Source organism: Bufo gargarizans, chromosome 2 (genome assembly GCF_014858855.1).
Source record: "Bufo gargarizans isolate SCDJY-AF-19 chromosome 2, ASM1485885v1, whole genome shotgun sequence".
NCBI lineage: Eukaryota > Metazoa > Chordata > Amphibia > Anura > Bufonidae > Bufo > Bufo gargarizans.
The window spans coordinates 409734467-409760810 of NC_058081.1; the positions used below are offsets into that span (position 1 = coordinate 409734467).

General features: G+C 49.4%; 1 protein-coding gene across 6 annotated transcripts in view; it reads left to right on the forward strand.

Moving 5' to 3' along the window:
- Nucleotides 1-18182: 18182 nt before the first annotated feature.
- The window catches only part of LOC122928236 (heterogeneous nuclear ribonucleoprotein H-like), a 52096-nt gene continuing 43934 nt past the window's right edge, over nucleotides 18183-26344 (forward strand). For 5 of the 6 annotated variants that reach the window (XM_044280867.1, XM_044280868.1, XM_044280863.1 and 2 more), the window contains exons 1-3: nucleotides 18183-18338; nucleotides 18532-18723; nucleotides 18807-18962. In XM_044280867.1, coding sequence (XP_044136802.1) covers nucleotides 18636-18723; nucleotides 18807-18962 — 244 coding nt within the window. In that variant the 5' untranslated portion in view covers nucleotides 18183-18338; nucleotides 18532-18635. The remainder of the gene's footprint in view (nucleotides 18339-18531; nucleotides 18724-18806; nucleotides 18963-26344) is intronic. The other variant, XM_044280864.1, reaches the window with a different exon arrangement.

Genomic DNA, 26344 nt, shown 5'->3' on the forward strand with positions numbered 1-26344 from the left:
ACCCTGCTGCTGCTCGCCTGTCAGCGCTGCAGCGTAACTTCGTCTTTCCCGCTCACTGCCTCATATGCGACGTGCCCACAAGTTGGAACTCCACCTTGCACATGCTGGTCAGACTGTGCGAACAGCAGCATGCAATAGTGGAGTTTCATCTGCAGCACGCACGTGTGAGCCGCTCGGCGGCACAGCACCACTTCACCACCAATGACTGGGCCTCCATGCGAGACCTGTGTTCCTTGTTGCGCTGTTTCGAGTGCTCCACTAACATTGCCGATAACGCCATTCTCAGCGTTACTATCACACTTCTATGCCTCCTTGAAAAAACACTCCTGGCGATGATGGAAGAGGATGTGGAGGAGGAGGAGGAGGAGGAAGAGGGATCATTTCATAGGGTTTCCGGCCAGTCATTCCCAAGTGGCTCCGAGGGTGGGTTCCTGCACCCACAAACCCAAGGTACACAATTGTCCAGCCAGGCCACAGTTCTGGAGGATGAGGAGGTGGAGGATGAGGAGGAGGAAATGGAGGACCCATGTTCACAGCAGGGTGGCACCCAGACCAGCTCCTGGCCATCACTGGTGCGTGGATGGGGGGATACAGGGGACACAGACGATAACCTCCTACAGAGGACAGCTTTTCGTTGCCTCTGGGAAGCCTGGCACACATGAGTGATTACATGCTGCAGTGTCTCCGCAACGACCACTGAGTTTCCCACATTCTAACTTGTGCTGGTTACTGGGTGGCCACGCTGCTGGATCCCCGTTACAAGGACAACGTACCGTCCTTTATTCCCTCACTGGAGCGTGATCGTAAGATGCGCGAGTACAAGCGCACGCTGGTAGACGCGCTGCTGGTGGCATTCCCACCTGACAGCGGGGGCACAGTGGAAGCACAAGGCGAAGGCAGAAGACGAGGAAGAGGTCACCAACGCAGCTGGGGCACGGCCAGCACCTCAGAAGGCAGGGTTAGCATGGCCGAAATACTGAAAAGCTTTGTCAGCACCCCACAACAACCAGCACCACCAGCTGATATGGAACGTCTTAGCAGGAGGCAGCATTTCACCAACATGGTGGAGCAGTATGTGTGCACACGCCTACACGAACTGAATGACGGGTCTGCCCCCTTCAACTTCTGGGTCTCCAAATTGGGCCTTGGAGGTACTGACCTGCCCTTCAGTCAGTGTATTATCTGAACGTGTGTTTAGCACGGCAGAGGGGGTCATCACAGACAAGCGCAGCCGCTTGTCCACAGCCAATGTGGACAAGCTCACGTTCATTAAAATGAACCATGCATGGATCCTTCAGGACTTGTCCATACCTTGTGCAGAATAGACATGTATACCGGCACTAAGCAGCCATTGTTACACTGCAGTGCAATTGCTCATGTTTGTATTTTGGATATTTCACACTCTTTTGGAGTGTACCTTAATTTTACAAAATTAAATTATAACCAAAAACCTGTGTTGGCTATCTCCACCGCCGCTTCCACCAACTCCGCTACGTCCAACGCCTCCTCAAACTACTACTCCATATGGAACTCCACCTCATAAATCCATTATTATTATTTTTTGTATTTGTTTTATTTTATATCATTTCACTACTTTGTCATTTACTTTTTCTGGTGAAATTAACCAATTTTTGGGTGTATAGTACCACTGCTATAACTAGTAGGCCAGTAAAAATAAATAAATTGTTATTAACATTTTCTGGTGAAATTAACCAATTTTGGGGTGTATAGTACCACTGCTATACCTAGTAGGCCGGTAAAAATAAATAAATTGTCATTAACATTTTCTGGTGAAATTAACCAATTTTTGGGTGTATGGTACCACTGCTATACCTAGTAGGCAGTTTAAAAAAAAAAAAAAGAATTGTCATTAACATTTCCGGGTGAAATTCAGCAATTTTTGGGTGTATAGTACGACTGCTATACCTAGTAGACAGGTTAAGCTAGGGTTGACATAATACAATTTTAGACGTGAATAAACACCTGCTATGCGTAGGTGACAGGGAATAAAATTTTATATATTATTCAGTAATTAATGCCCGCCACATCCTTTCATTCAATGCTTAAACTTTGAAAAGTTGTCACACTTTTACGCTTTAATACTTTCTCCCATATTTCAACTCTATCATTTGAAATTTGAAAAAATGAATCCTACCTTGGATGTGGTCTCTCTTTCTCACGCTCCCTCTCTGGCTTGGAACCCTGATTCCCGGCCACCCGTGATCACCATGGTAGGCGCATAAAAGAACATCGAAAGTTGATAGAGCAGATATCAAATTGGATCGTGACCATCACGAGGACGTGCAACATGGTGGGGCAGTAAGTGTGCACACGCTTACACGAACTGACTGACAGGGGTCAGCTCCTGCAACTTCTGGGTCTTCAAATTGGGCACATGGCCTGAGCTTGCCCTTTACCCCTTGGAGGTGCTGGCCTGCCCTGCAGCCAGTGTATTGTCTGAACGTGTGTTTAGCATGACTGGAGGGGGTTATCACAGGTTATATTTCCCAATGTTTTGGGGTGTACCCTGTAACGGATCTCCTAGCACCCCGACCGGGTACCTCCGTCGATAGATGCTCCTAGTGCTTCCCGAGGACTCCAAGCACTCCACTTGACACTCTACGCACTGCAGACCCCACGAACCGCTGCAGCTTGGTTGGGGTCTCACCGTCCTCCACCCACGCTGGACCCAAGACCGGGCTTCAGCTTCCAGTGGGTGAACCTCTCCTACATCCAGAGAGCAGGAACAGCTCTTACAAGAGCTAGTAGTTATGCCAGGGGAGTATAGCAAATCTTCAGCGTATAGCAATCCCCCAGTGTTGATCAGTTACCCAAACACCAGCCTCAACATGATGAAGGATAAAACAGGCACACCTTGACTTCCGGTTCCGGCGCGAGCATGTAAAGACGCTGGAGACTGCTGCTCCGCTCCACCGCCGAATATATCTGCCAACATCGCTTCTTTGGGAGTCGTTAGGGGGCCGCCGCTAGTGAAGTGGAGCCCTGGAGGGTGTATGGAGCGTTACCTGCTAAGAAGTGGACAGAAATCTATTCCCCAGGGGCCAGCTGGCACTGACAGCGCAGGCGGGACCTGTCCCAAGATGGCGCCGTTTTCTCCCCCCTCGCCGAAGCCTGCATCTCCTGATGAACAAGATGCCCAGATCGTTAACACGCAGTTAGATCTGTTTGAAACCTCCAGTAAGGTGGTAGATGTTAAGACTCTGGCCATTGAAGTGGCGAAACAATTGGCCCCCGATATTATAGCCTCTTTATCTACTACCCTGCAAGCCTCGCTTAATAAACTAAAGGAAGAGGTGGACTTACAGAATCACAGGGTGTCCGAGGTGGAACAACGGATGGCTTGCATGGAGGAGGAGGTGACAGACACCGCACAGAGGATGCAGGATTTATAACAGCTGGCAGAGAAATTGAACGACCGCGTTGAGGACCTTGAAAATAGGCCCAGATGCAGCAATCTGCGCTTGGTCGGGGTGCCTGAATCGGTGCCGGTGGCAGAACTTCGCCAAGTTTTTTAAATCGAATTACTGCAGGCATTGGGGCTCCAGGGCGGAAGAAGGAAGGTGGAGAGGGCCCACAGAGTGGGACCCTGGAGAGATCAAGTTTCGTCTGCTAACAATAAAGGGGACCAGAGGCCCAGACAGGCGATTTGCAAGTATTTGGACTACTCTGATAAGGAGGACATTCTGCGGGCTTACCGAGCAAGACGGGAGCCTCTAATACTGAAATGGTCTAAAGTCCTGCTTTTTGCTGATTATTCTGCAGAAGTGGTGCGGAAACGGAGGGCTTTTGGGCCTGTCTGCTCTAGCCTTTATAAGAATGGTACCAGATTCCAGTTAGCTTACCCCGCTACCTTGCGGATACAGTTGTCGGATGGTGGCTCTAAACAATTTACAGATCCAATGGAGGCGGAGGAGTTTATGCGAAATCAAGGGGATCGTAGACAGGAAACTGTTGTTACAGTGGAGGATGGCACCGGGTGCATCAAATCTCCTCGTCTCTTCCACAGGATGAATACGTTTCCAAAATTTTCGGGAGCAAAATTCGCACGGCAAACGGGAGGACTGTGATACAAGCGTCAGGTTATGTCTCGGATACTGGGACTTATCTTCATGGCTTTGGGGAGGGGGAGGGGGATTTTTCTCTTTCTGTCGTTACAGGAATATTTCCAGGGACTTTCAAAATGTCTGGGGACTCTGGATATTATCGGCTAATAGGCGGTGGTGGTAAGCGTCTAATGCTAGAAAAAAGGGAGTTCTTAAACCGATTAGAACAGATCAATAAGTTGTTTGAACGCTATATGGAGACATTCTACCAAAATGCTGGGGATAGGGTGGAGGAGGGGAGGGCTTTCTTGGAGCGTATCTCCTTGCCAACTCTGACAGTGGAACAGTTGGATACTTTGAACGCCCCATTGACGGCAGCGGAGGTTCAGGCAATTGTAAAGTCCTTTCCTTCTGGTAAAGCCCCAGGCCTGGATGGGTATACGGCAGACTTTTAGAAAGCATTAGATGCTCAAGTGGTGCCTTATTTGACGTCCCTTTATTCTTCCATAGTTGAGGGGACTATATTGCCGGAGCGTATGAATACGGCTCACATAACGTTACTTCATAAAGCTGGGAAAGATCCAGAGGATTTGGCGTCTTATAGGCCAATATCCCTAATCAACCATGACCTTAAGATCCTATCAAAATTGCTTGCCAATAGGTTGGCTGTGGTTCTTCCCTCTTTGATCTCCCCTGCACAGGTGGGTTTTATTAAAGGTAGGGCGGCTGTCACCAATTTGAGGAAAGTGTTATTAGCCCTCTCTGTGGCTGGAAAGGTGGAATGCCGGGGACAGGACCCAGCCATTCTCACTTTAGATGCGGGAAAGGCTTTCGATAGCATTAACTGGAAATGGCTGGGTCTTGCTCTGGATTCGGCGGGCATTAAAGGGTTGTTTCGTACGCTCTTAGATGGGTTATTTTTGGGTCCAAAGGCAAGGGTCTGCACAGGGGGGGTGTATATCTGATTCTTTCTTGTTACAAAGGGGAACTAGGCAGGGTTGCCCCTTGTCTCCTCTCTTGTTTGACTTGGCTATAGAGCCATTGTCTAGATGGCTGGCTGGACAAAGCTGTACGGCTTTGTTTGCTGATTATATTTTGCTTTTCTTGTCTAACCCTAAGAGGGATATTGGGAGGATTATGGAGGCGCTAGAGGAGTCCGGTCTCCTCTCTGGGTTGAAGATAAATTAATCAAAGAGTGAGATACTATTTTTAAAGGGCGGGGGGCAGAGGGTGATGGGGAATGACCTGGGGGGTATACCAATTGCCCGTTCTTACATAACTTACTTGGGGATTAAAATGGGGATCACTCTCGAGTCTATATATAGACTTAATTATGACCCGTTAATATAAATAGTTAAAGAACTACGTAGATGGCATGATCTGCCGCTGTCGTTGCTGGGGCGTAATCATCTTATTAAGATGATGTCAGTTTCTAAATTACTTTACCCTATGCAGACTATCCCCATTCTTTTAAAGCATAAAGATGTCTCCAAACTTGTCAAAGTGTTCAAACTCTTTTTGTGGCATGGCAAGAGACCTAGGATATCAATGCGTTCCCTGGTGAAGGGAATTTAACAGGGAGGGATAGCATTTCCTGACGTTAGGAATTACAATTTGGCGTGCATGGCAAGGCATGTTTGTGACTGGATCTAGTTTTTATTCAGCTTCACTGTTGGAAAAGGAATTCTGTGCTCCCTGGTCTCCGGTGGCGTTGCTGCATTCAAGGTTGCAGGTGATTCCTATATGGATTAAACAGTCTTTATTGTTTAAGGACACAATAGCTGCATGGAGGATTCTTAGGAAAAAGTACTGGTTGTCGGTCGTACAGAATCTCCAAGCATCTTTCACTGTGGAACAATCCTGAATTCCCACAGGGTATTAGGAACAAGTTGTTTGAGGAATGGAGGAGGAAAGGGATTTTGTGTGTGAAACATTTATTACATGACTCGGAGCCTAGGTGGCTGACTGGAGAAGAATTGATTGCAAAGTTCTCTTTGTCGTCATTTCAAACTTATAAAGTGGTCTTAAGTGAAGGAAGCGGTGGTGAACCAGCTTGTGTTGGTGCAAAAGGAGATACGTAGAAATATCCTGGATAAGATCCTAGACTTGGGAGGTGGGAGGGTCTCGATTTCTACGATCTACGCTGATATGAGGAAAGAAGATGGGACTAGGGATAGGAATAAATGTTTTGATAAATGGGCGGAGCAACTGGATGATGGTGACATTGAACCAAAGATAGTGAAAGGGTGGGAAGTAGTTAGGAGGCATATAGTTAATGAGTCCTGGAGGGACACTCAGGTTCGGCTCATGTATAGAGCTATCTATGGTTTTAATATTCCCCCTCATCCAGCTAAACCAGACAGGATTACAAGTTGCCCGAAGTGTGGGATAGGGTTCTCTGATTTATTCCATGGGATCTGAACCTGCCCAAAGAGTAAAAGGTTATGGGAGGAAGTGGGGAATTTGGTTCGGGGGATCTGGGGAAGGGAGTTTCCATTGTCTGCTAAATTGTATTTATTCCACTATGAGGAGGGGGAGGTAGGACAGGGTGGATTACCCCGCTTGTTCCATACTATATGCATGATAGTGAAGCGTAGTCTCCTGCAACAATGTCTTCAAGATGATACTCCAGGGTTACAGTTCATAATAGAGCAACTAAAATATGTTTTTCGTATAGAAAGGTTAAATTCTCTTGTGGCAAAGGAACGACAGGCTAGAGGGTTGTTTCAGAAATGGAAACCGTTTATTGAGCATTGTATGTCAAACGCGGAGATACAGTTAATCATGAAGCCGTTTACACTCACGGAATGGTACCTGGTGAGTCAATTGAAAGGGACACTTGGTCGTCTGCTGTTCATATTGGCCAGTTCTCCTTGATTCTATGCAAGTGGATTGATTGTGTATGCTATTGTACATTGATTGTGAATTATGACTGCTCTGTACTAGTGAAAACATATTGCCCTATGTTTGTGATTGCATTGTCTGTGGCACTTGCAGTGCCTTACTTTGTTTTTTGTGTGTTCAGAGATGTACACTCTGAATGTATTGTATGTCCTGTTGAAGGAAAATGATAAAGAATTATATTAAAAAAAACACAAAACAGGCACACCTTTATTGAGGGCTACCCGCCCGTATTTATGCAGGTCCCCATCTGGTGGACACGCCCCTAGGGGACCAGAAGGAAGACTGTGACACATGACAGATATGCAGCAATTCAGAATACACAGACACAAAACATCCCCACAATGCATGATGGTTTCCTCCTCTCTGCCCTGGAGACACCCAAGGAGTAATTCAATTATCTCTCAGGACAAAGGGAAATGGCCAATACACATGTGGGGACAACAGGGCATGGCTCTGTTCTGTATGTCCCCAGCTGTTGAGTGGGCATCTGCGACTCCTTGCTTCCTTGTGGTTCTCTAGCTTGGAGCTGTAGGTACTTGGTGGGCAGAGGCCGACTGCGCTCTGCCCAGATGCCAGCTCTTCCGCTGGGGAAGCCTGTGTGGAGTCAGCCTGTGGAGTAGATGATAGGGGAGGGCAGAGGCCGACTGCGCTCTGCCCAGATGCCAGCTCTTCTGCTGGGATGTCTTCAGGGAATCTTATCCCCAGGACCTTGTTGCAGATCGGCTGTGGAGAGGAGGAATTGCTTACCTCCTCCTCCTGGCATTCCCTCAGGGTTGGTGGGGGATCTGAACCGACCGTTCAGCATCCCGGTAGGCCTGGTGCAGAGACCGCGGTCCCATCTGCACCATCGAAGTTAGGGGTGCTGTCCCCCTGTGGTTGGGGATAGAGACCGGTTGTCTCTTCTCTCTTTACAACACACTGTTGCTGGGGAGTCAGACTGACTGTCTCAACTCTCTGTAACGCTGCCTGGTGCTGGGTAGTGAGTGCAACCATCTCCACTCCTAGTAATGCTGGTTGCTGCAGGTACGGGGAACTGACAATCTCCTCTCCCTGTGATCCTGTCTGCCGCTGGGGAGAGAGACCGTTTGTCATCTCTCCCTGTAAGTTAAGCTGCCGATGGGGAGTCAGACCGACTGTCTGGACTCCGGGTAACGCTGGCTGTAGTTGGGGATCTGGGCCGGCTACCCAGCATCCCTGTAGGGCCGGTGGAGAGACTTCGGTCCCATCTCTACCTGCCGTCGGGAGGTCTTCCCAGAACCAGTCGATGAAGTTCCCTACTTTGGGAGTTGGTAGGGAAGCAGGGGGTATCGCCGGCAAGTCTTCCCAGTTGTAGGAGGGCAGATCTGGCTCTACTTGTCGAGTAGGTTGGGGATGAACGGAGCTGAGCAGGTGTTGGTAGGTCTGCTCCAGCTCCCACTCCTTTGCTCACCTCCCTTCCGTCCGCATAAACATGCATGCCCATCCGGTAGTCGTAGATGTCCCAAAACCTAGACTCCTCCGTGCTGCCAAGATCAATGTCCTCCTCCAAGGCATCCCATAGTAACCCAGGTCCATCATAATCCTCACCCTCAGGTCTGTCGTGCTCAGCCATCCAGGGGGAATGTTAAATGACATGCCACCTTAGGGCCTGGTAAGCATCCTCTAGCCAAAGCTCCTTACATACCAGGTTCTGGAGCTCTGTTACCCAGTCATCCAGGGGCTGCTCTCCCAAGAGACCCATCCGCATCGCCACACGCTTCTGTAGCCGCTGCTCATAACTGGGGAGACTCTCACCTCACCGCCGCTGGGCATTTTCCAGGGCATCATACCAGACTTACTTTCTGTCTGCATCCCTGTAGTCTGTGGCTGCCTCCTCCTCCTCATCATAGAACGCTGTCTGAAGACTAGCCGATTCCATCCTGCTGTAGCCAGGGGCGCTGTACGGATACTAGCGTTGCCCTCAATTTAGTAAATCAACGAACGGTGTCTCCGAGCTGCTTCTCCTTTCACTAGGACGCCATCCCACTGCTTGCCACCAAATGTAACGGATCTCCTAGCACCCCGACCGGGTACCTCCGTCGATTGATGCTCCTAGTGCTTCCCGAGGACTCCAAGCACTCCACTTGACACCGTACGCACTGCAGACCCACGAAACGCCGCAGCTTGGTTGGGGTCTCACCGTCCTCCACCCATGCTGGACCCAAGACCGGGCTTCAGCTTCCAGTGGGTGAACCTCTCCTACATCCAGAGAGCAGGAACAGCTCTTACAAGAGCTAGTAGTTATGCCAGGGGAGTATAGCAAATCTTCAGCGTATAGCAATCCCCCAGTGTTGATCAGTTACCCAAACACCAGCCTCAACATGATGAAGGATAAAACAGGCACACCTTCATTGAGGGCTACCCGCCCGTATTTATGCAGGTCCCCATCTGGTGGACACGCCCCTAGGGGACCAGAAGGAAGACTGTGACACAGGACAGATATGCAGCATTTCAGGATACACAGACACAATACATCCCCACAATGCATCATGGTTTCCTCCTCTCTGCCCTGGAGACACCCGAGGAGTAATTCAATTATCTCTCAGGACAAAGGAAAATGGCCAATACACATGTGGGGACAACAGGACAAAAATCACCATTTAAACATACAATGTCACAACCCTTACAGTAAACACAGCCATTTAACATATCCCCAGATAGCTCAAGTCTGAGTGCATATTATTACGTGAATGGCACTCAGACTACAGGAATACAATAAAATTAGCTATCTGGGTACCCTCACATAACATAAAATACAATTCCAAAGACAGATTTAAGCTGTGCGGCCGGTCTGTCTTCTCCTTTCAAGTTAGTATGGGCCATAATCCTGAGGCATCAGGCTGGTAAACAGGCCCCTCCAAAACCCATTGGCGAGGTTGGTTTCGCCACATACCCTAATTTTAAAAATAAAATTTTAAACCAAAAAGCAGTGTAGGCTACCTCCTCCTCCTCCACTGGCGCTTCCACTTACACCGCCACATCCACTCCCTCCTCAACCTCCTACTCCATATGGACCTGGTCCTCCTAGATCAAGATTATAATTTTTTATTTTGACATATTTTATGTTATTTTAAGTCATTTCCCTATCCACATTTGTTTGCAGCGCACTTGCCATGCTCTTAACCAAATTTTGATGCCATTTGCAGCCCTCTAGCCCTTTCTATGATATTTTTACAGCCATTTTAGTGCTCAAAAGTTCGGGTCCCCATTGACTTCAATGGGGTTCGGGGGCAAGTTCGGGTCCCGAACTCAAACTTTTTTCCCGAAGTTCGGCCGAACCCGAACATCCAGGTGTCCGCTCAACTCTAGTAGGCAACCTTAGGCAGTCCAGATGCTGTGAATTAGATCTCCCATAATGCTGGCAAAGCATTATCGGAGCTGTGTGGCACACTGAGCATGAGTGCTTGGCCTGTGTTCTGGGGACTCTGAGCTCCCCCTTATTCAAACAAATAACTGTCCCTTCTCTCCCTCTCCATCTTCCCCCACATCCTAAACCAGACCACAGCCATAAACTTCTTAGTCCCTGACCCAGAGGTGACAACGATCATTGGCCTCCACGACACTTTATATAAACATGCCTGTATAGTGGACAGCTTCAATGGGGTTTATTACTTTATGATAGAGGCACGCTTCCAGAGGGTGGGGGCAAGCTGCTCTCCATGCCTCGCTGTCATTGGGAAAATCCAAAAATCTTACTCCGGTCATAACTCGAAAATACAGCTCAATAGAGATTATTGAGGTAAGCCATTTTAACGGTCAGGAGGTGACGGTGCCACGCATAGCAAAAACCACCCACTTATGTTAAATCCTGGCTCAGAAAATCAGTTCTTCTGTTTGGTACCCCTGTGCCCCCAATACTGAGAGCTGAAAAATTAGCCCACAATTATCGGGCAGGCATTCTCCTATGTAGAGTTATGGGCAGAAATCAATTTTAGACCAGATTTCAGCATGACTGACTGTCATAAAAGTCACAGCCAACCCATATGTCACACCCTAAAGGTGGGTTTACAGACTGCCTGGACCAATTCTTATAAATTGGTCAGAGCAGATTGTACTGAGTTCCCCAATTTGAGGCCAATCTGATTGAATGAGGATCTGTGTCTTTCTGTTTTGCCTCAGGACCTGATAGCTGCAAGTCTCTGTGTGAGTAAAGTAGGCGTCAGTTTTCTTTTATCCTTTTTGTTTAAAAAAAAAAAAAACTGTTCTGTGCATATGTATGCTTCTGTTTTTTACATCTTTAAATTTTTATTAAAACCAATTATTTAACCTAGCACGGGCAATATTTTTTAAGGCAATTAGAGTTCCTAATTTTCAGCTACCTGAAAATGCGAATCTCAGAAGTTTAGTCGTTGTTAGAAGGAACCGGCAACAATTTGATCTCCCGTGCAATCTGGTAGATTGTAGGCAGCAGGGTGATCAAAGTCGATAGTGTGTGTAGTGTCAGTACTTGTCCCAATTGACCGCCGGGACCTGATCCCGGTCTGATCAGATACTGCGACCTGGGGAATTGGGCGAGATCCTGACAGATTGGTGGTAGCAGGTGGGATTTCATTTTAAAGCATTAGTACCGAGTTTAAGAAATTAAACCTTCCACTAACAGCTGCCAGCACGGTGCCAGGGTACAGATGAGCTGACCGTGCTGAGGTTATTTATTTTGGTTTTGAAGAAGTACATATACATACAGGACAGTTTCCCCTACCCCCTCTTGTTTTTCTTTTCTATCTTTTATTTGGGAGAAGTGCAGCATCATGTCTACTTCATACCAGAGGATGAAGAAGGAAGCACTAGTCAAATCTCTGTCAGCTCAGAGGGATTGATGGAGTGGACCGGAGTAAGGACTTCCTTGTACGTGCACTGCAGGCAGATGATCAAGGGAGGACAGGCATGACAACCCAGCCAGATTGCAGTCCTCCCCAGCTGGTCTGTGAGATAAACCCAAGGCCTGCCTCTCCTGCCGGTGAGAACTCTGAGAGCAGACTACCACCTCAGAAGGATTGCCCTCATCCATACAGGCTGCGCTGGCCTGCCTAGGTGACTCGGATGCCGAACTTCGTTTGCAACTCATCCTAGAGTACCAGAAAGCCACAGAGCGCCAAGCTGAGAGGGAAGCTGCAGAGCGCCAAGCTGAGCACCAACTGAAGCTGGAGTTAGCTCGGCTCGACCGGGGTCTTGCATCACCAGCCCCCACAAAAACCAGAGAGGTACGTCAATCAATGCCATCTTTTCCCCGTGATGGATTAGAGGTTAGGGGTTGATGGATTCTTCAGGAGCTTTGAAAAGGTGTGTCGCCAGTAGGTGTGTCTCCCCGACACCCAGTGGGCAAAATATCTCACTCCAGGCCTGAGAGGGAAGGCACTGGATGTATTTGCTGACCTGCCTTTGGACTGTGATGGGGACTATGCTAAAATCAAAGCGGCCATAATCAAAAGCTACAACCTCACCCCTGACATGTACCGGAAACGGTTCAGGACTCTGCAGCTTGGCCCCACTGACAGCTACACTGATGTCCTGGGTTACCTGAGATCTGCCTTTAACCAGTGGGTCAAGGGCCTGGACATTACCACCTTTGAGGGTCTTGCTGACCTCACCATCCAGGACCAACTACTTCACATCTGCCCCCCCTGAGGTCAAGCAATTTGTCCTAACGCGACAGCACAAAACAGCAGAGGAAATCGCCAAGCTTTCTGACCTGTATGTGACAAGCAGGGTGCCTGACCACCGCAAGCCGAGTCCTAGCTGGAAGAGCCCCAAGTCCAGCTTTCCTTCCCTGTCTGCCACCAACCAAATGCCTGCTGGGCCAAACATCCCCCCCCTGGCGGGAAACCCGCAACCACAGATGTCCGGTGCTGCTATATGTGCAACAAGACCGGCCATATCAGCCTCACCTGCATGGACAAGAAGAAATCTGGGCCGCTGGGGAAACCCTCCAGTTCACCCCCTGCCGTGTATTATGTGGCCACCCAGCCAAATCCCCATGCTGATAACCTGCAACCTGTTAAAATCGGAGAAAAGGTTATAGTGGGGCAGCAGGATACCGGTGCACAGCTGACCCTTGTGCGTCCCGAGCTGGTGGACCCCCAAGACATCCTTCCCAGAAAGACCATGACGGTCACAGGGATTGGGGGAGTCAGCCCTTCTGTCCCCATGGCTTGTGTGTACCTAGACTGGGGTGCAGGGTGCGGCCTGAGAGAAGTGGTGTTGCCAGACTCCATCCCTGCTAACATGCTGCTGGGCACTGACTTGGGCCGCATGACTTCCAGTATGAACCTGCTTCTACCCCCACTGACACTGCCTCACCCCCCCCCCCCATTCCAGTGGACCAGGGACCCTTGGAAGAGGACTTTGGGCAAGGTTTGGGGGTGAACCATTGTGTTTTGCCTAACCATGTTTTTTCCACAGAGGGGAACGCCAGACAGACCCCTGTCTGTCCCCCTCCGACTTCCCAGTTGAATGATGATGGTGATGTACTTGAGTTAAAAGGTACCATTGACTGGGGTGCCCCTGTACCCTCTATAGCAGTTGTGACTCGACAGAAGAGTGCCCAGAATGCTGCTGAGGAGGATACGGGGAACATGATTGCCGAGGGGGAGCATCTGGGGGATACAGCTCCCCCACCTCCTCTCCCTGAAATTACCTGGGCGGTGCAGCAGGCACCCGCCACAAACTTGGAGTTTGAGGAGGCCCTGGCTACAGATGCCACTTTGGAAGATCTAAGGGCTTCTGCTGCCAGGAGAGTCTGACAAGGTAAAAGTTTACTGGGAACAGGGGCAACTATATAGAGAGACAGTTTTCCCTGACCCCAGCCAATCACAGGTTGCTGAGAGGGTGTTGATTGTACCCCAAAGGTACCGGGCTTCGCTACTCAGAGTAGCTCATGAAGTCCCCTGGTCTGGGCATTTGGGGGTACGGAAAACTAAAGCCAGGCTGGCCTGCCGGTTCTATTGGCCTAACATGGGAATGAACATTGCCAACATTTGTCGTTCCTGTGTTTCTTGCCAATGAGTCGGAAAACATGGGGATGTAAGTAATGCTCCACTGATCCCTCTGCCCATCATTAATAAGCCCCTCCAGAGGGTGGCAGTGAATATCATCGGACCCTTGGCCATTCCCAGCTCTTCTGGCAAAATTTTAATATTCACTGTGGTAGACTATGCCACCCGATACCCAGAGGCTGTTGCTTTGTCTTCGATCCGCGCAGACAAAGCCTTGACATGGCGTTACTGCTCACATGTGTATCCATGTGCCAATTTAACCAATGTAAATGACTGTAATACTTATGATGTAACCATAAATACTGTGACAATGAAGAATTAAACTACCGTATCTTCTACACACAGCTTACACTGTGACCATATCTCTTAAACACTGCTTATACTGTGACCGTATGTCATAAACACTGCTTACACTGTGACTGTATCTCCTAAACACTGCTTACACTGTGATCATATCACCTAAACACTGCTTACACTGTGATCGTATCACCTAAACAATGCTTATACTGTGACTGTATCACCTAAACAATGCTTATACTGTGACTGTATCACCTAAACACTGCTTATACTGTTCCGTATCGCCTACACACTGCTTACAATGTGACCGTATCTTCTAAACACTGCTTATACCGTGACCGTATCTTCTAAACACACCTTATACTGTGACCGTATGTCATAAACACTGCTTATACCGTGACCGTATCACCTAAACACTGCTTACACTGCGACCGTATCACCTAAACACTGCTTACACTGCGACCGTATCACCTAAACACTGCTTACACTGTGAACGTATCACCTAAACACTGCTTACACTGTGAACGTATCACCTAAACACTGCTTACACTGTGAACGTATCACCTAAACACTGCTTATACTGTGAACGTATCACCTAAACACTGCTTACACTGTGAACGTATCACCTAAACACTGCTTACACTGTGAACGTATCACCTAAACACTGCTTACACTGCGACCGTATCACCTAAACACTGCTTACACTGTGAACGTATCACCTAAACACTGCTTACACTGTGAACGTATCACCTAAACACTGCTTACACTGTGAACGTATCACCTAAACACTGCTTACACTGTGAACGTATCACCTAAACACTGCTTACACTGTGAACGTATCACCTAAACACTGCTTACACTGTGAACGTATCACCTAAACACTGCTTACACTGTGAACGTATCACCTAAACACTGCTTACACTGTGAACGTATCACCTAAACACTGCTTACACTGTGAACGTATCACCTAAACACTGCTTACACTGCGACCGTATCACCTAAACACTGCTTACACTGCGACCGTATCACCTAAACACTGCTTACACTGTGAAAGTATCACATAAACACTGCTTACACTGTGAACGTATCACCTAAACACTGCTTACACTGTGACCCATATAGAACAGAGAAAAAAAGCAGAAGTTAATTCAGACCCGTAGGGATCACGACGTATCCCAAAGGAATGAAAAAATCTGGGCGCCGACAGGGGTGGTTGGGATGAGGAAAGGAAGAGAGAAGAGGGGCGGGGGAAGCAGCTCCAAGAAGTGTTTGTGATTACAGACACTTAACAGAATAGTATATGATTGTGCAGGGTGATAATTCTACAGTGTTGAACAGTCAATCACTTGCAGTATAAATCAAAAATGCAGGAAAAATGTTTAGGGCACTTCCTATTCCCATCCCTGCTTCAGTCATAGCTAAGTTTAAGACTCAAATGCTTTCCTTTATATGGAATAAAGGTCCTCATAGAATTGCAGCCTCTATACTTTATAACCACAGGTCCCATGGAGGCCTAGGTGTCCCTAATCTTCAGGGTTATTACAACTCCTTTATCTTCAAGCAGCTAAAACTTTGGCTTAGTACAGAGCAATATCCAAGCTGGAAACAGATAGAAATAGATCTTAATAAGGGGAAATCTCTCCGTTCACTTCTTTTATTACATGCAATGGATAAGAAATTTCCGCTACCCACCGCACTGACAATGAAAGCTACTATCCAAACATGGAAAACAATAATACAGAAGGCTGAGCCTAAACTACCGTTGAAAACCTTGCAGATCCCTACAGAGATTCTGCAATATTATATCCCAGACCTCTCGGTGAGCGGGTGGCAGAAAGCTGGGTTTCAGGTATTAAATGATTTCTATGATGGAGATACCATTAAGTCCTTTACAAGTCTGAAAACTTCACATAATCTACCGGACTCTTATAGCTACCAGTTTACTAGAATAACCCACTTTTTAGTTAAAGGGCCTAAAAGAGAAGTTAATATCCCAATAATTCTGCTCAATTCAGTACTTGGCCCACAAGGAACTCCACAGGTGCCTACAAAGGCTATATATAAATTCATGACAAATGACGAGCACTTTAGAAAAAAAGCACATTTACTAAACTGGGAAAGGGATCTAAAACTCTCTTTTCCTCTGGCTAAATGGCAGATTGCGATTAGAACTACACATAAAGCCACAAGAAGCTCTAACCTGGTAGAAGGATATTTAAAACTTCTAACACGGTGGTACTTCACCCCAGTCAAACTAGCCAGATTCTATCCTAACATTGAAAATACATGTTGGAGGTGCCAAGTGAAGCCTGGTAATTTGATTCATATATTCTGGGATTGCGATAGACTCCGCCCCTTCTGGGTAGAAATTAATAATTTAATAGAAGATGTCCTAGGACGAAATCTACTGTTATCCCCAGCTATGGCACTTTTATTGTTAGATATTGACACAATCCCCCCTCAATTTAGACCTTTATTGTGTCATATTTTATTAACGGCCAAATTATTGATTGCTAAGCATTGGAAATCATCTAGGAGCCCTTCCATGAACGAACTAACAGAAAGGATCTCCACACATGTCATATTTGAGCATTTATGGGCCCAAAGAACGAACAGGTTAAAATTTTTCTATACTTCTTGGTCTCCTTGGCTGGCTAAATTTCCTATGCCCCAGTAATCAATCTCCTCTATAAACCTCTTGAGAATTTCTCTGGTGTAGCCTGAATTGGCCTAACATATGTAGGAAACTATTTGTCCATACAGGTTTCTCAACATCACCATCTCTCTCATTTTTATTTTCCTCCTCCTTCTCCCCCCATGACTTACCTTACTGGTAACTTACTGAACTAATGTTATGGTTCTTTATTGTTGTTACCCTAAGTTCTATGTTGGCAGCACCCGAGCGGGTGCCATAGGACTTTCTACATTAATAAAAATTTTGTCAATTTACCAAAGTGGTGGCTGCGCCCACCAATTACCAAGTTTATATGTTTTAAGAACTCTTGAGTGGCTGCATCCACAATATGTTGTTGTCATTTGCTATTCATTTTTGACAATAAAAATTTCTTGAGAAAAAAAAAATGCAGGAAAAAGAGCGCCAAACCCCGTATCAAGTACAGTTAGAAATGAAATGGAATAGAAAGCACCACTCGCAGTGACAACTACTATATTGCACAAAATGTATCATAAAACAATAGCGTGGAGTGAAGATAGTGGGTACTGAGACCCTGAATATACACAGCTATGGAGATAGGACCGACTAGAACTCTATAATAAAAATAATATAGATGGTATAGTTAGTAATGATAACTGTTGGGCACTTCACATTTTTATCATTACTAACTATACCATCTATATTATTTTTATTATAGGGTTCTAGTCGGTCCTATCTCCATAGCTGTGTATATTCAGGGTCTTCCACCTGGAGTACCCACTATCTTCACTCCACGCTATTGTTTTATGATACATTTTGTGCAATATAGTAGTTGTCACTGCGAGTGGTGCTTTCTATTCCAATTCCATTTCATTTCTAACTGTACTTGATACGGGGTTTGGCGCTCTTTTTCCTGCATTTTTGTCTTTGGGGTCTATACTGCAAGTGATTGACTGTTCAACAATGTAGAATTATCACCCTGCACAATCATATACTACACTATGACCCACCGGACATGACGTTCCCAGCTTTGGAAGGTGTGCCGCGACGCGCAGGCGCAGAACGATGGGGGTAGGGAAATTTCACAGCAGAGTTGTTGAGAAGCAATGCGCGTGTGTTCTGTTAAATCTCCCTACCACTCACTGCGCATGCGCGGGGTCTGAACCTCTGGAGCCCTGCGCAGTATATGGGGGGCACAGGCAGGCTTGCTTCTGAATGGCTCAGAACAGCTTCCTTCTAGACGTAACCGCCCAGCACCGCCTCTACATGACGTCAGGAAACCAGAGGCGGAGTTGTCTTATGGCGCATGCGTTGGGCGAGCACTATTACTAACGCACGGGTCGGCTGCTGCCATTAAGAGAGGCAATTGGTGCGTGAACGGTTAGAGTCTCGGACACGAGGTATTATCTGGTACGTTTTGTGGTTGGGTAGCTTAGCTCGTTTGTGCTGCGGTTTGTCTATGTGATTATTTGGCAAATGGGAAGCTATGACGGCATAGGATTTTTATTAACGGGTATGCGTGGTGCGTAGTTGCGTTTGTAACATAATATAATCCCGCCCGCTGTGTTGGTCTTACTGCTAAGTGATTCACGTTGTGTTGCAGATTGTGTCGCTGTAGTGAACAGCCGCCATTTTGTCTTTGTGACGAAATAGCTAGTCACGTGTTGGTACATCGAGCCCTTCCCCTGTCCGCGTCTGAGGGAGAAAATGTCCGAAGGCGGCGAAGGCTACGTGGTGAAGATCCGCGGACTTCCGTGGTCCTGTTCGGCGGAGGAGATCGAAACCTTTTTCTCCGGTTAGTGGGATTGCTATCACGTCGGTAAGTGTGTCCTGGGTTGAGTTCCATGTGTTTATTGACTGGCTTTGTTTTTCGTTCAGAATCGAAAGTTTTAAATGGAACCTGCGGAGTTCACTTCATTTACACCAGAGAAGGAAGACCAAGCGGAGAGGCTTTTGTTGAGTTTGAAAGCGAAGATGATCTTAACTTTGGCTTGAAGAAAGACCGAGAAACAATGGGACATAGATATGTAGAAGGTGCGTGCTGCATTTGTCTGTGCTGGTTCTAATATCCTTGTGGGCCCCTCTGTGGGCTCCTGCAGGAAGAGCTGTGGTGGCTGTAATATCCTTGTGGGCCCCTCTCTGGGCTCCTGTAGGAAGAGCTGTGCTGGCTGTAATATCCTTGTGGGCTCCTGTAGGAAGAGCTGTGGTGGTTGTAATATCCTTGTGGGCTCCTGCAGGAAGAGCTGTGGTGGTTGTAATATCCTTGTGGGCTCCTGTAGGAAGAGCTGTGGTGGTTGTAATATCCTTGTGGGCTCCTGCAGGAAGAGCTGTGGTGGTTGTAATATCCTTGTGGGCCCCTCTCTGGGCTCCTGCAGGAAGAGCTGTGCTGGCTGTAATATCCTTGTGGGCTCCTGCAGGAAGAGCTGTGCTGGCTGTAATATCCTTGGGCTCCTGCAGGAAGAGCTGTGCTGCATGAGTCTGTGCTGGCTGTAATATCCTTGTGGACCTCTCTGGGCTCCTGCAGGAGCACAGTGTCTGGTGGTTGTAATATCCTTGTGGGTTCCTGTAGGAAGAGCTGTGCTGGCTGTAATATCCTTGTGGGCCCCTCTCTGGGCTCCTGCAGGAAGAGCTGTGCTGGCTGTAATATCCTTGTGGGCTCCTGCAGGAAGAGCTGTGCTGGCTGTAATATCCTTGTGGGCTCCTGCAGGAAGAGCTGTGCTGGCTGTAATATCCTTGTGCTCCTGCAGGAAGAGCTGTGCTGCATGAGTCTGTGCTGGCTGTAATATCCTTGTGGACCTCTCTGGGCTCCTGCAGGAGCACAGTGTCTGGTGGTTGTAATATCCTTGTGGGTTCCTGTAGGAAGAGCTGTGCTGGCTGTAATATCCTTGTGGGCCCCTCTCTGGGCTCCTGTAGGAAGAGCTGTGCTGGCTGTAATATCCTTGTGGGCCCCTCTCTGGGCTCCTGTAGGAAGAGCTGTGCTGGCTGTAATATCATTGTGGGCCCCTCTCTGGGCTCCTGTAGGAAGAGCTGTGCTGGCTGTAATATCCTTGTGCTCCTGCAGGAAGAGCTGTGCTGCATGAGTCTGTGCTGGCTGTAATATCCTTGTGGACCTCTCTGGGCTCCTGCAGGAGCACAGTGTCTGGTGGTTGTAATATCCTTGTGGGTTCCTGTAGGAAGAGCTGTGCTGGCTGTAATATCCTTGTGGGCCCCTCTCTGGGCTCCTGTAGGAAGAGCTGTGCTGGCTGTAATATCCTTGTGGGCCCCTCTCTGGGCTCCTGTAGGAAGAGCTGTGCTGGCTGTAATATCATTGTGGGCCCCTCTCTGGGCTCCTGTAGGAAGAGCTGTGCTGGCTGTAATATCCTTGTGGGCCCCTCTCTGGGCTCCTGTAGGAAGAGCTGTGCTGGCTGTAATATCCTTCTGGGCTCCTGTAGGAAGAGCTGTGCTGGCTGTAATAACCTTGTGGGCCCCTCTCTGGGCTCCTGCAGGAAGAGCTGTGCTGCATGAGTCTGTGGTGGTTGTAATATCCTTGTGGGCCCCTCTCTGGGCTCCTGTAGGAAGAGCTGTGCTGGCTGTAATATCCTTGTGGGCTCCTGCAGGAAGAGCTGTGGTGGTTGTAATATCCTTGTGGGCCCCTCTCTGGGCTCCTGCAGGAAGAGCTGTGCTGGTTGTAATATCCTTGTGGGCTCCTGCAGGAAGAGCTGTGGTGGCTGTAATATCCTTGTGGGCCCCTCTCTGGGCTCCTGTAGGAAGAGCTGTGCTGGCTGTAATATCCTTGTGGGCTCCTGCAGGAAGAGCTGTGGTGGTTGTAATATCCTTGTGGGCCCCTCTCTGGGCTCCTGTAGGAAGAGCTGTGCTGGCTGTAATATCCTTGTGGGCTCCTGTAGGAAGAGCTGTGGTGGTTGTAATATCCTTGTGGGCTCCTGCAGGAAGAGCTGTGGTGGTTGTAATATCCTTGTGGGCCCCTCTCTGGGCTCCTGCAGGAAGAGCTGTGCTGGCTGTAATATCCTTGTGGGCTCCTGCAGGAAGAGCTGTGCTGGCTGTAATATCCTTGGGCTCCTGCAGGAAGAGCTGTGCTGCATGAGTCTGTGCTGGCTGAAATATCCTTGTGGACCTCTCTGGGCTCCTGCAGGAGCACAGTGTCTGGTGGTTGTAATATCCTTGTGGGTTCCTGTAGGAAGAGCTGTGCTGGCTGTAATATCCTTGTGGGCCCCTCTCTGGGCTCCTGCAGGAAGAGCTGTGCTGGCTGTAATATCCTTGTGGGCTCCTGCAGGAAGAGCTGTGCTGGCTGTAATATCCTTGGGCTCCTGCAGGAAGAGCTGTGCTGCATGAGTCTGTGCTGGCTGTAATATCCTTGTGGACCTCTCTGGGCTCCTGCAGGAGCACAGTGTCTGGTGGTTGTAATATCCTTGTGGGTTCCTGTAGGAAGAGCTGTGCTGGCTGTAATATCCTTGTGGGCCCCTCTCTGGGCTCCTGCAGGAAGAGCTGTGCTGGCTGTAATATCCTTGTGGGCTCCTGCAGGAAGAGCTGTGCTGGCTGTAATATCCTTGGGCTCCTGCAGGAAGAGCTGTGCTGCATGAGTCTGTGCTGGCTGTAATATCCTTGTGGACCTCTCTGGGCTCCTGCAGGAGCACAGTGTCTGGTGGTTGTAATATCCTTGTGGGTTCCTGTAGGAAGAGCTGTGCTGGCTGTAATATCCTTGTGGGCCCCTCTCTGGGCTCCTGTAGGAAGAGCTGTGCTGGCTGTAATATCCTTGTGGGCCCCTCTCTGGGCTCCTGTAGGAAGAGCTGTGCTGGCTGTAATATCATTGTGGGCCCCTCTCTGGGCTCCTGTAGGAAGAGCTGTGCTGGCTGTAATATCCTTGTGGGCCCCTCTCTGGGCTCCTGTAGGAAGAGCTGTGCTGGCTGTAATATCCTTCTGGGCCCCTCTCTGGGCTCCTGTAGGAAGAGCTGTGCTGGCTGTAATATCATTGTGGGCCCCTCTCTGGGCTCCTGTAGGAAGAGCTGTGCTGGCTGTAATATCCTTGTGGGCCCCTCTCTGGGCTCCTGTAGGAAGAGCTGTGCTGGCTGTAATATCCTTCTGGGCTCCTGTAGGAAGAGCTGTGCTGGCTGTAATAACCTTGTGGGCCCCTCTCTGGGCTCCTGCAGGAGCACAGTGTCTGGTGGTTGTAATTTCCTTGTGGACCTCTCTGGGCTCCTGCACACTGATCTCATTGTGTACCCAGCCTCCCACTGTTTTAGGGCTCTTTCACACCTGCGTTCTTTTCTTCCGGCATAGAGTTCCGTTGTCGGGGCTCTATGCCGGAAGAATCCTGATCAGTTCTATCCTAATGCATTCTGAATGGAGAGAAATCCCTTCAGGATGACTTCAGTTCCGGACCGGAACGTTTTTTGGCCGGAGAAAATACCGCAGCATGCTGCGCTTTTTGCTCCGGCCAAAAATTCTGAAGACTTGCCGCAAGGCCGGATCCGGAATGAACGCCCATTGAAAGGCATTGATCCGGCCTTAAGCTAAACATCGTTTCGGCGCATTGCCGTATCCGATGTTTAGCTTTTTTAGAGTGGTTACCTTGGCTGCCGGGACGCTAAAGTCCAGGCAGCCATGGTAAATTGTAGGGGGGAGCAGCATACTTACCGTCCGTGCGGCCCCCAGGGCGCTCCAGAGTGACGTCAGGGCGCCCAAGGCGCATGGCTCACGTGATCGCATGGATGACGTGTCTATGCGATTACGTGATCCTTGCGCTTGTGGCGCCCCGACGTCACTCTGGAGCCGCACGGACTGCAAGTATGCCGCTCCCCACTACTACTATGGCAACCAGGACTTTAATAGCGTCCTGGCTGCCATAGTAACACTGAACGCATTTTGAAGACGGATCAGTCTTCAAATGCTTTCAGTTCACTTGCGTTTTTCTGGATCCGGCGTGTAATTCCGGCAAGTGGAGTACACGCCGGATCCGGACAATGCAAGTGTAAAAGAGGCCTTACTGGGGTATGGAGGGACAAAGCCTGCCTTATGATCTTTCAGTTTAGACAAAAAAAAACATGAGGGAAATTATATTAAAGAGTTTCTACCACCAGAAATACCGTTATGTAGCTGACTGACATTAGCGATGCGCTAATGTCAGCACTACATTACAGTATGTTTTAGGGCTGCAGCTAACGATTATTTGAATAATCGATTAGTTGCCGATTAATTTCTACGATTAATCGGGAAAAACGACAAAATTACAAAACAGAGGTTTATATGATCTTACTTGAAAAATTATGTTCAAAGGCCATATTAAAACAAATTGTGGACGACACTTATGGGTGATCTGTGGACGACACTTATGGGGGGATCTGTGGGCGACACTTATGGGGGGATCTGTGGGCGACACTTATGGGGGGATCTGTGGGCGACACTTATGGGGGGATCTGTGGGCGACACTTATGGGGGGATCTGTGGGCGACACTTATGGGGGGATCTGTGGGCGACACTTATGGGGGGATCTGTGGGCGACACTTATGGGGGGATCTGTGGGCGACACTTATGGGGGGATCGGTGGGCGACACTTATGGGGGGATCGGTGGGCGACACTTATGGGGGATCGGTGGGCGACACTTATGGGGGGATCGGTGGGCGACACTTATGGGGGGATCGGTGGGCGACACTTATGGGGGGATCGGTGGGCGACACTTATGGGGGGATCGGTGGGCGACACTTATGGGGGGATCGGTGGGCGACACTTATGGGGGGATCGGTGGGCGACACTTATGGGGGGATCGGTGGGCGACACTTATGGGGGGATCGGTGGGCGACACTTATGGGGGGATCGGTGGGCGACACTTATGGGGGGATCGGTGGGCGACACTTATGGGGGGATCGGTGGGCGACACTTATGGGGGGATCGGTGGGCGACACTTATGGGGGGATCGGTGGGCGACACTTATGGGGGGATCGGTGGGCGACACTTATGGGGGGATCGGTGGGCGACACTTAATGGGGGGATCGGTGGGCGACACTAATGGGGGGATCGGTGGGCGACACTAATGGGGGGATCGGTGGGCGACACTAATGGGGGGATCGGTGGGCGACACTAATGGGGGGATCGGTGGGCGACACTAATGGGGGGATCGGTGGGCGACACTAATGGGGGGATCGGTGGGCGACACTAATGGGGGGATCGGTGGGCGACACTAATGGGGGGATCGGTGGGCGACACTAATGGGGGATCGGTGGGCGACACTAATGGGGGGATCGGTGGGCGACACTAATGGGGGGATCGGTGGGCGACACTAATGGGGGGATCGGTGGGCGACACTAATGGGGGGATCGGTGGGCGACACTAATGGGGGGATCGGTGGGCGACACTAATGGGGGGATCGGTGGGCGACACTAATGGGGGGATCGGTGGGCGACACTAATGGGGGGATCGGTGGGCGACACTAATGGGGGGATCGGTGGGCGACACTAATGGGGGGATCGGTGGGCGACACTAATGGGGGGATCGGTGGGCGACACTAATGGGGGGATCGGTGGGCGACACTAATGGGGGGATCGGTGGGCGACACTAATGGGGGGATCGGTGGGCGACACTATTGGGGGGATCGGTGGGCGACACTATTATGGGGGGATCGGTGGGCGGCGTAGTTATGGAGAGGGGGGGATATGTGCACTGTTATGGGCATAACAGTGCACAGATCCCTTTCCTCATAACAGTGCACAGACCCCCCTTCCCATAGCAGTGCCATACACAGACCCCCCCTCCTCCCCATAGCAGTGCTATAGACAGATCCTCCCCCCTCCCCATAGCAGTGCTATAGACAGACCCCCCTTCCCCCTAACAGCCCCGGCGCTTGCATCTTTATTTTACCTTTTTACAATGACGCTCCCGCTCCTGTAACAGCCAGGCAGAGCGGACGGCGGCGTAACGTCACTCAATCACGTGACGCGCCTGCTCCGCCTCCTTCATTCCCGCTCTGCCTGGCTGTTACAGGAGCGGGAGCGTCATTGTAAAAAGGTAAAATAAAGATGCAGCGCCCGCCCGAATAGCAACGAATCGGCGATTATTCGATAACTGGATTCGTCGACAACGAATCCAGTTATCGAATATAATCGATTACATCGATTAATCGTTGCAGCCCTAGTATGTTTACCTTTACAGTTAAGTGTAAAAGCGCTTCCCCTGAGGAGGGTGGCCACCCAGGCTGAGGCTACTTTCACATTAGCGTTCGAGTCTCCGCTTGTGAGTTCTGTTTGCATTGCTCTCACAAGCGGCCCCTAATGCATTCTGAGTGGATGAGGATCCGCTCAGAATGCATCATTCTGGCATCGTTTGGCCTCCGTCTGGCCGTGCGCAGGCAAACGGATCCGTCCTGACTTACAATGTAAGTCAATGGGGACGGATCCATTTGAAGTTGACACAATATGGCTCAATTTTCAAACTGATCCGTCCCCCATTGACTTTCAATGTAAAGTCTGGATGGATCTGTCTGGGCTACTTTCACACATTTTTTAAAAAAATATAATGCAGACGGATCTGTTCTGAACGGATCCCATCGTCTGCATTATATGAGCGGATCCGTCTGTGCAGACCCCAGACGGATCCGCTCTGAACGCAAGTGTGAAAGTAGCCTAACTTAGACTTTTTTTTATTTTTTTCCTGGATAAGTTTTGTCAGCAGCCTCTGGATTATGTCCCTCCTTTAAAGGGGTTATCCAGTCCTAAACTTCCTATACTTACACCGCTCCTGTAGGGCTGAAACGATTATTCTAATAACTCGATTAAATCGAGTCAAAAAATTCATCGATGCAGTTTCCCTGCATCGAGTAATCGTTTACATCACATGATCACGGAGCGGGAGTGAAATTAAGCGTCTCACTCGCTGCTTCCGTGTCCTCCGGAGGCCAGAGAGGCAGGACTGAGCCGGCCGGCACAGCGGAGGGAGGGGGAGGAGGGAGTCTCTCCCTCCACACTGTGCGCGGCTGCCGCTGAACACCAATGAGGACAGTAGGAGGAGGAGGGGAGGGACTGTGGCCTCTGCGCCACCAATGAATGTGCCGGCCATATCCCACAGGGTCCCCCTCCTCCCCCACCATCATTGTTGGCAGTTTGCAGTTCCGATCGGAGCCCCAGCAGTGTAATGCTGGGGCTCCGATCGGTTACCATGGCAGCCAGGAGTCACGCTACTGAAGTCCTGGCTGCCATGGTATGTTAGTGAGCAGAGAGCAGCACATTATACTCACGTGCGCTGTGGCCGGCGGTCGCTCCTTCTTCTGTCTGTGCGGCGGATTGCTAATGCATACAGCATTAGCAATGCGCCGCACAGACCTATGAGAAGGAGCGACCGCCGGCCACAGCGCACGTGAGTATAATGCGCTGCTCACTAACATGCTACGGAAGTCCTGGCTTCCTGGCTGCCATGGTAACCGATCGGAGCC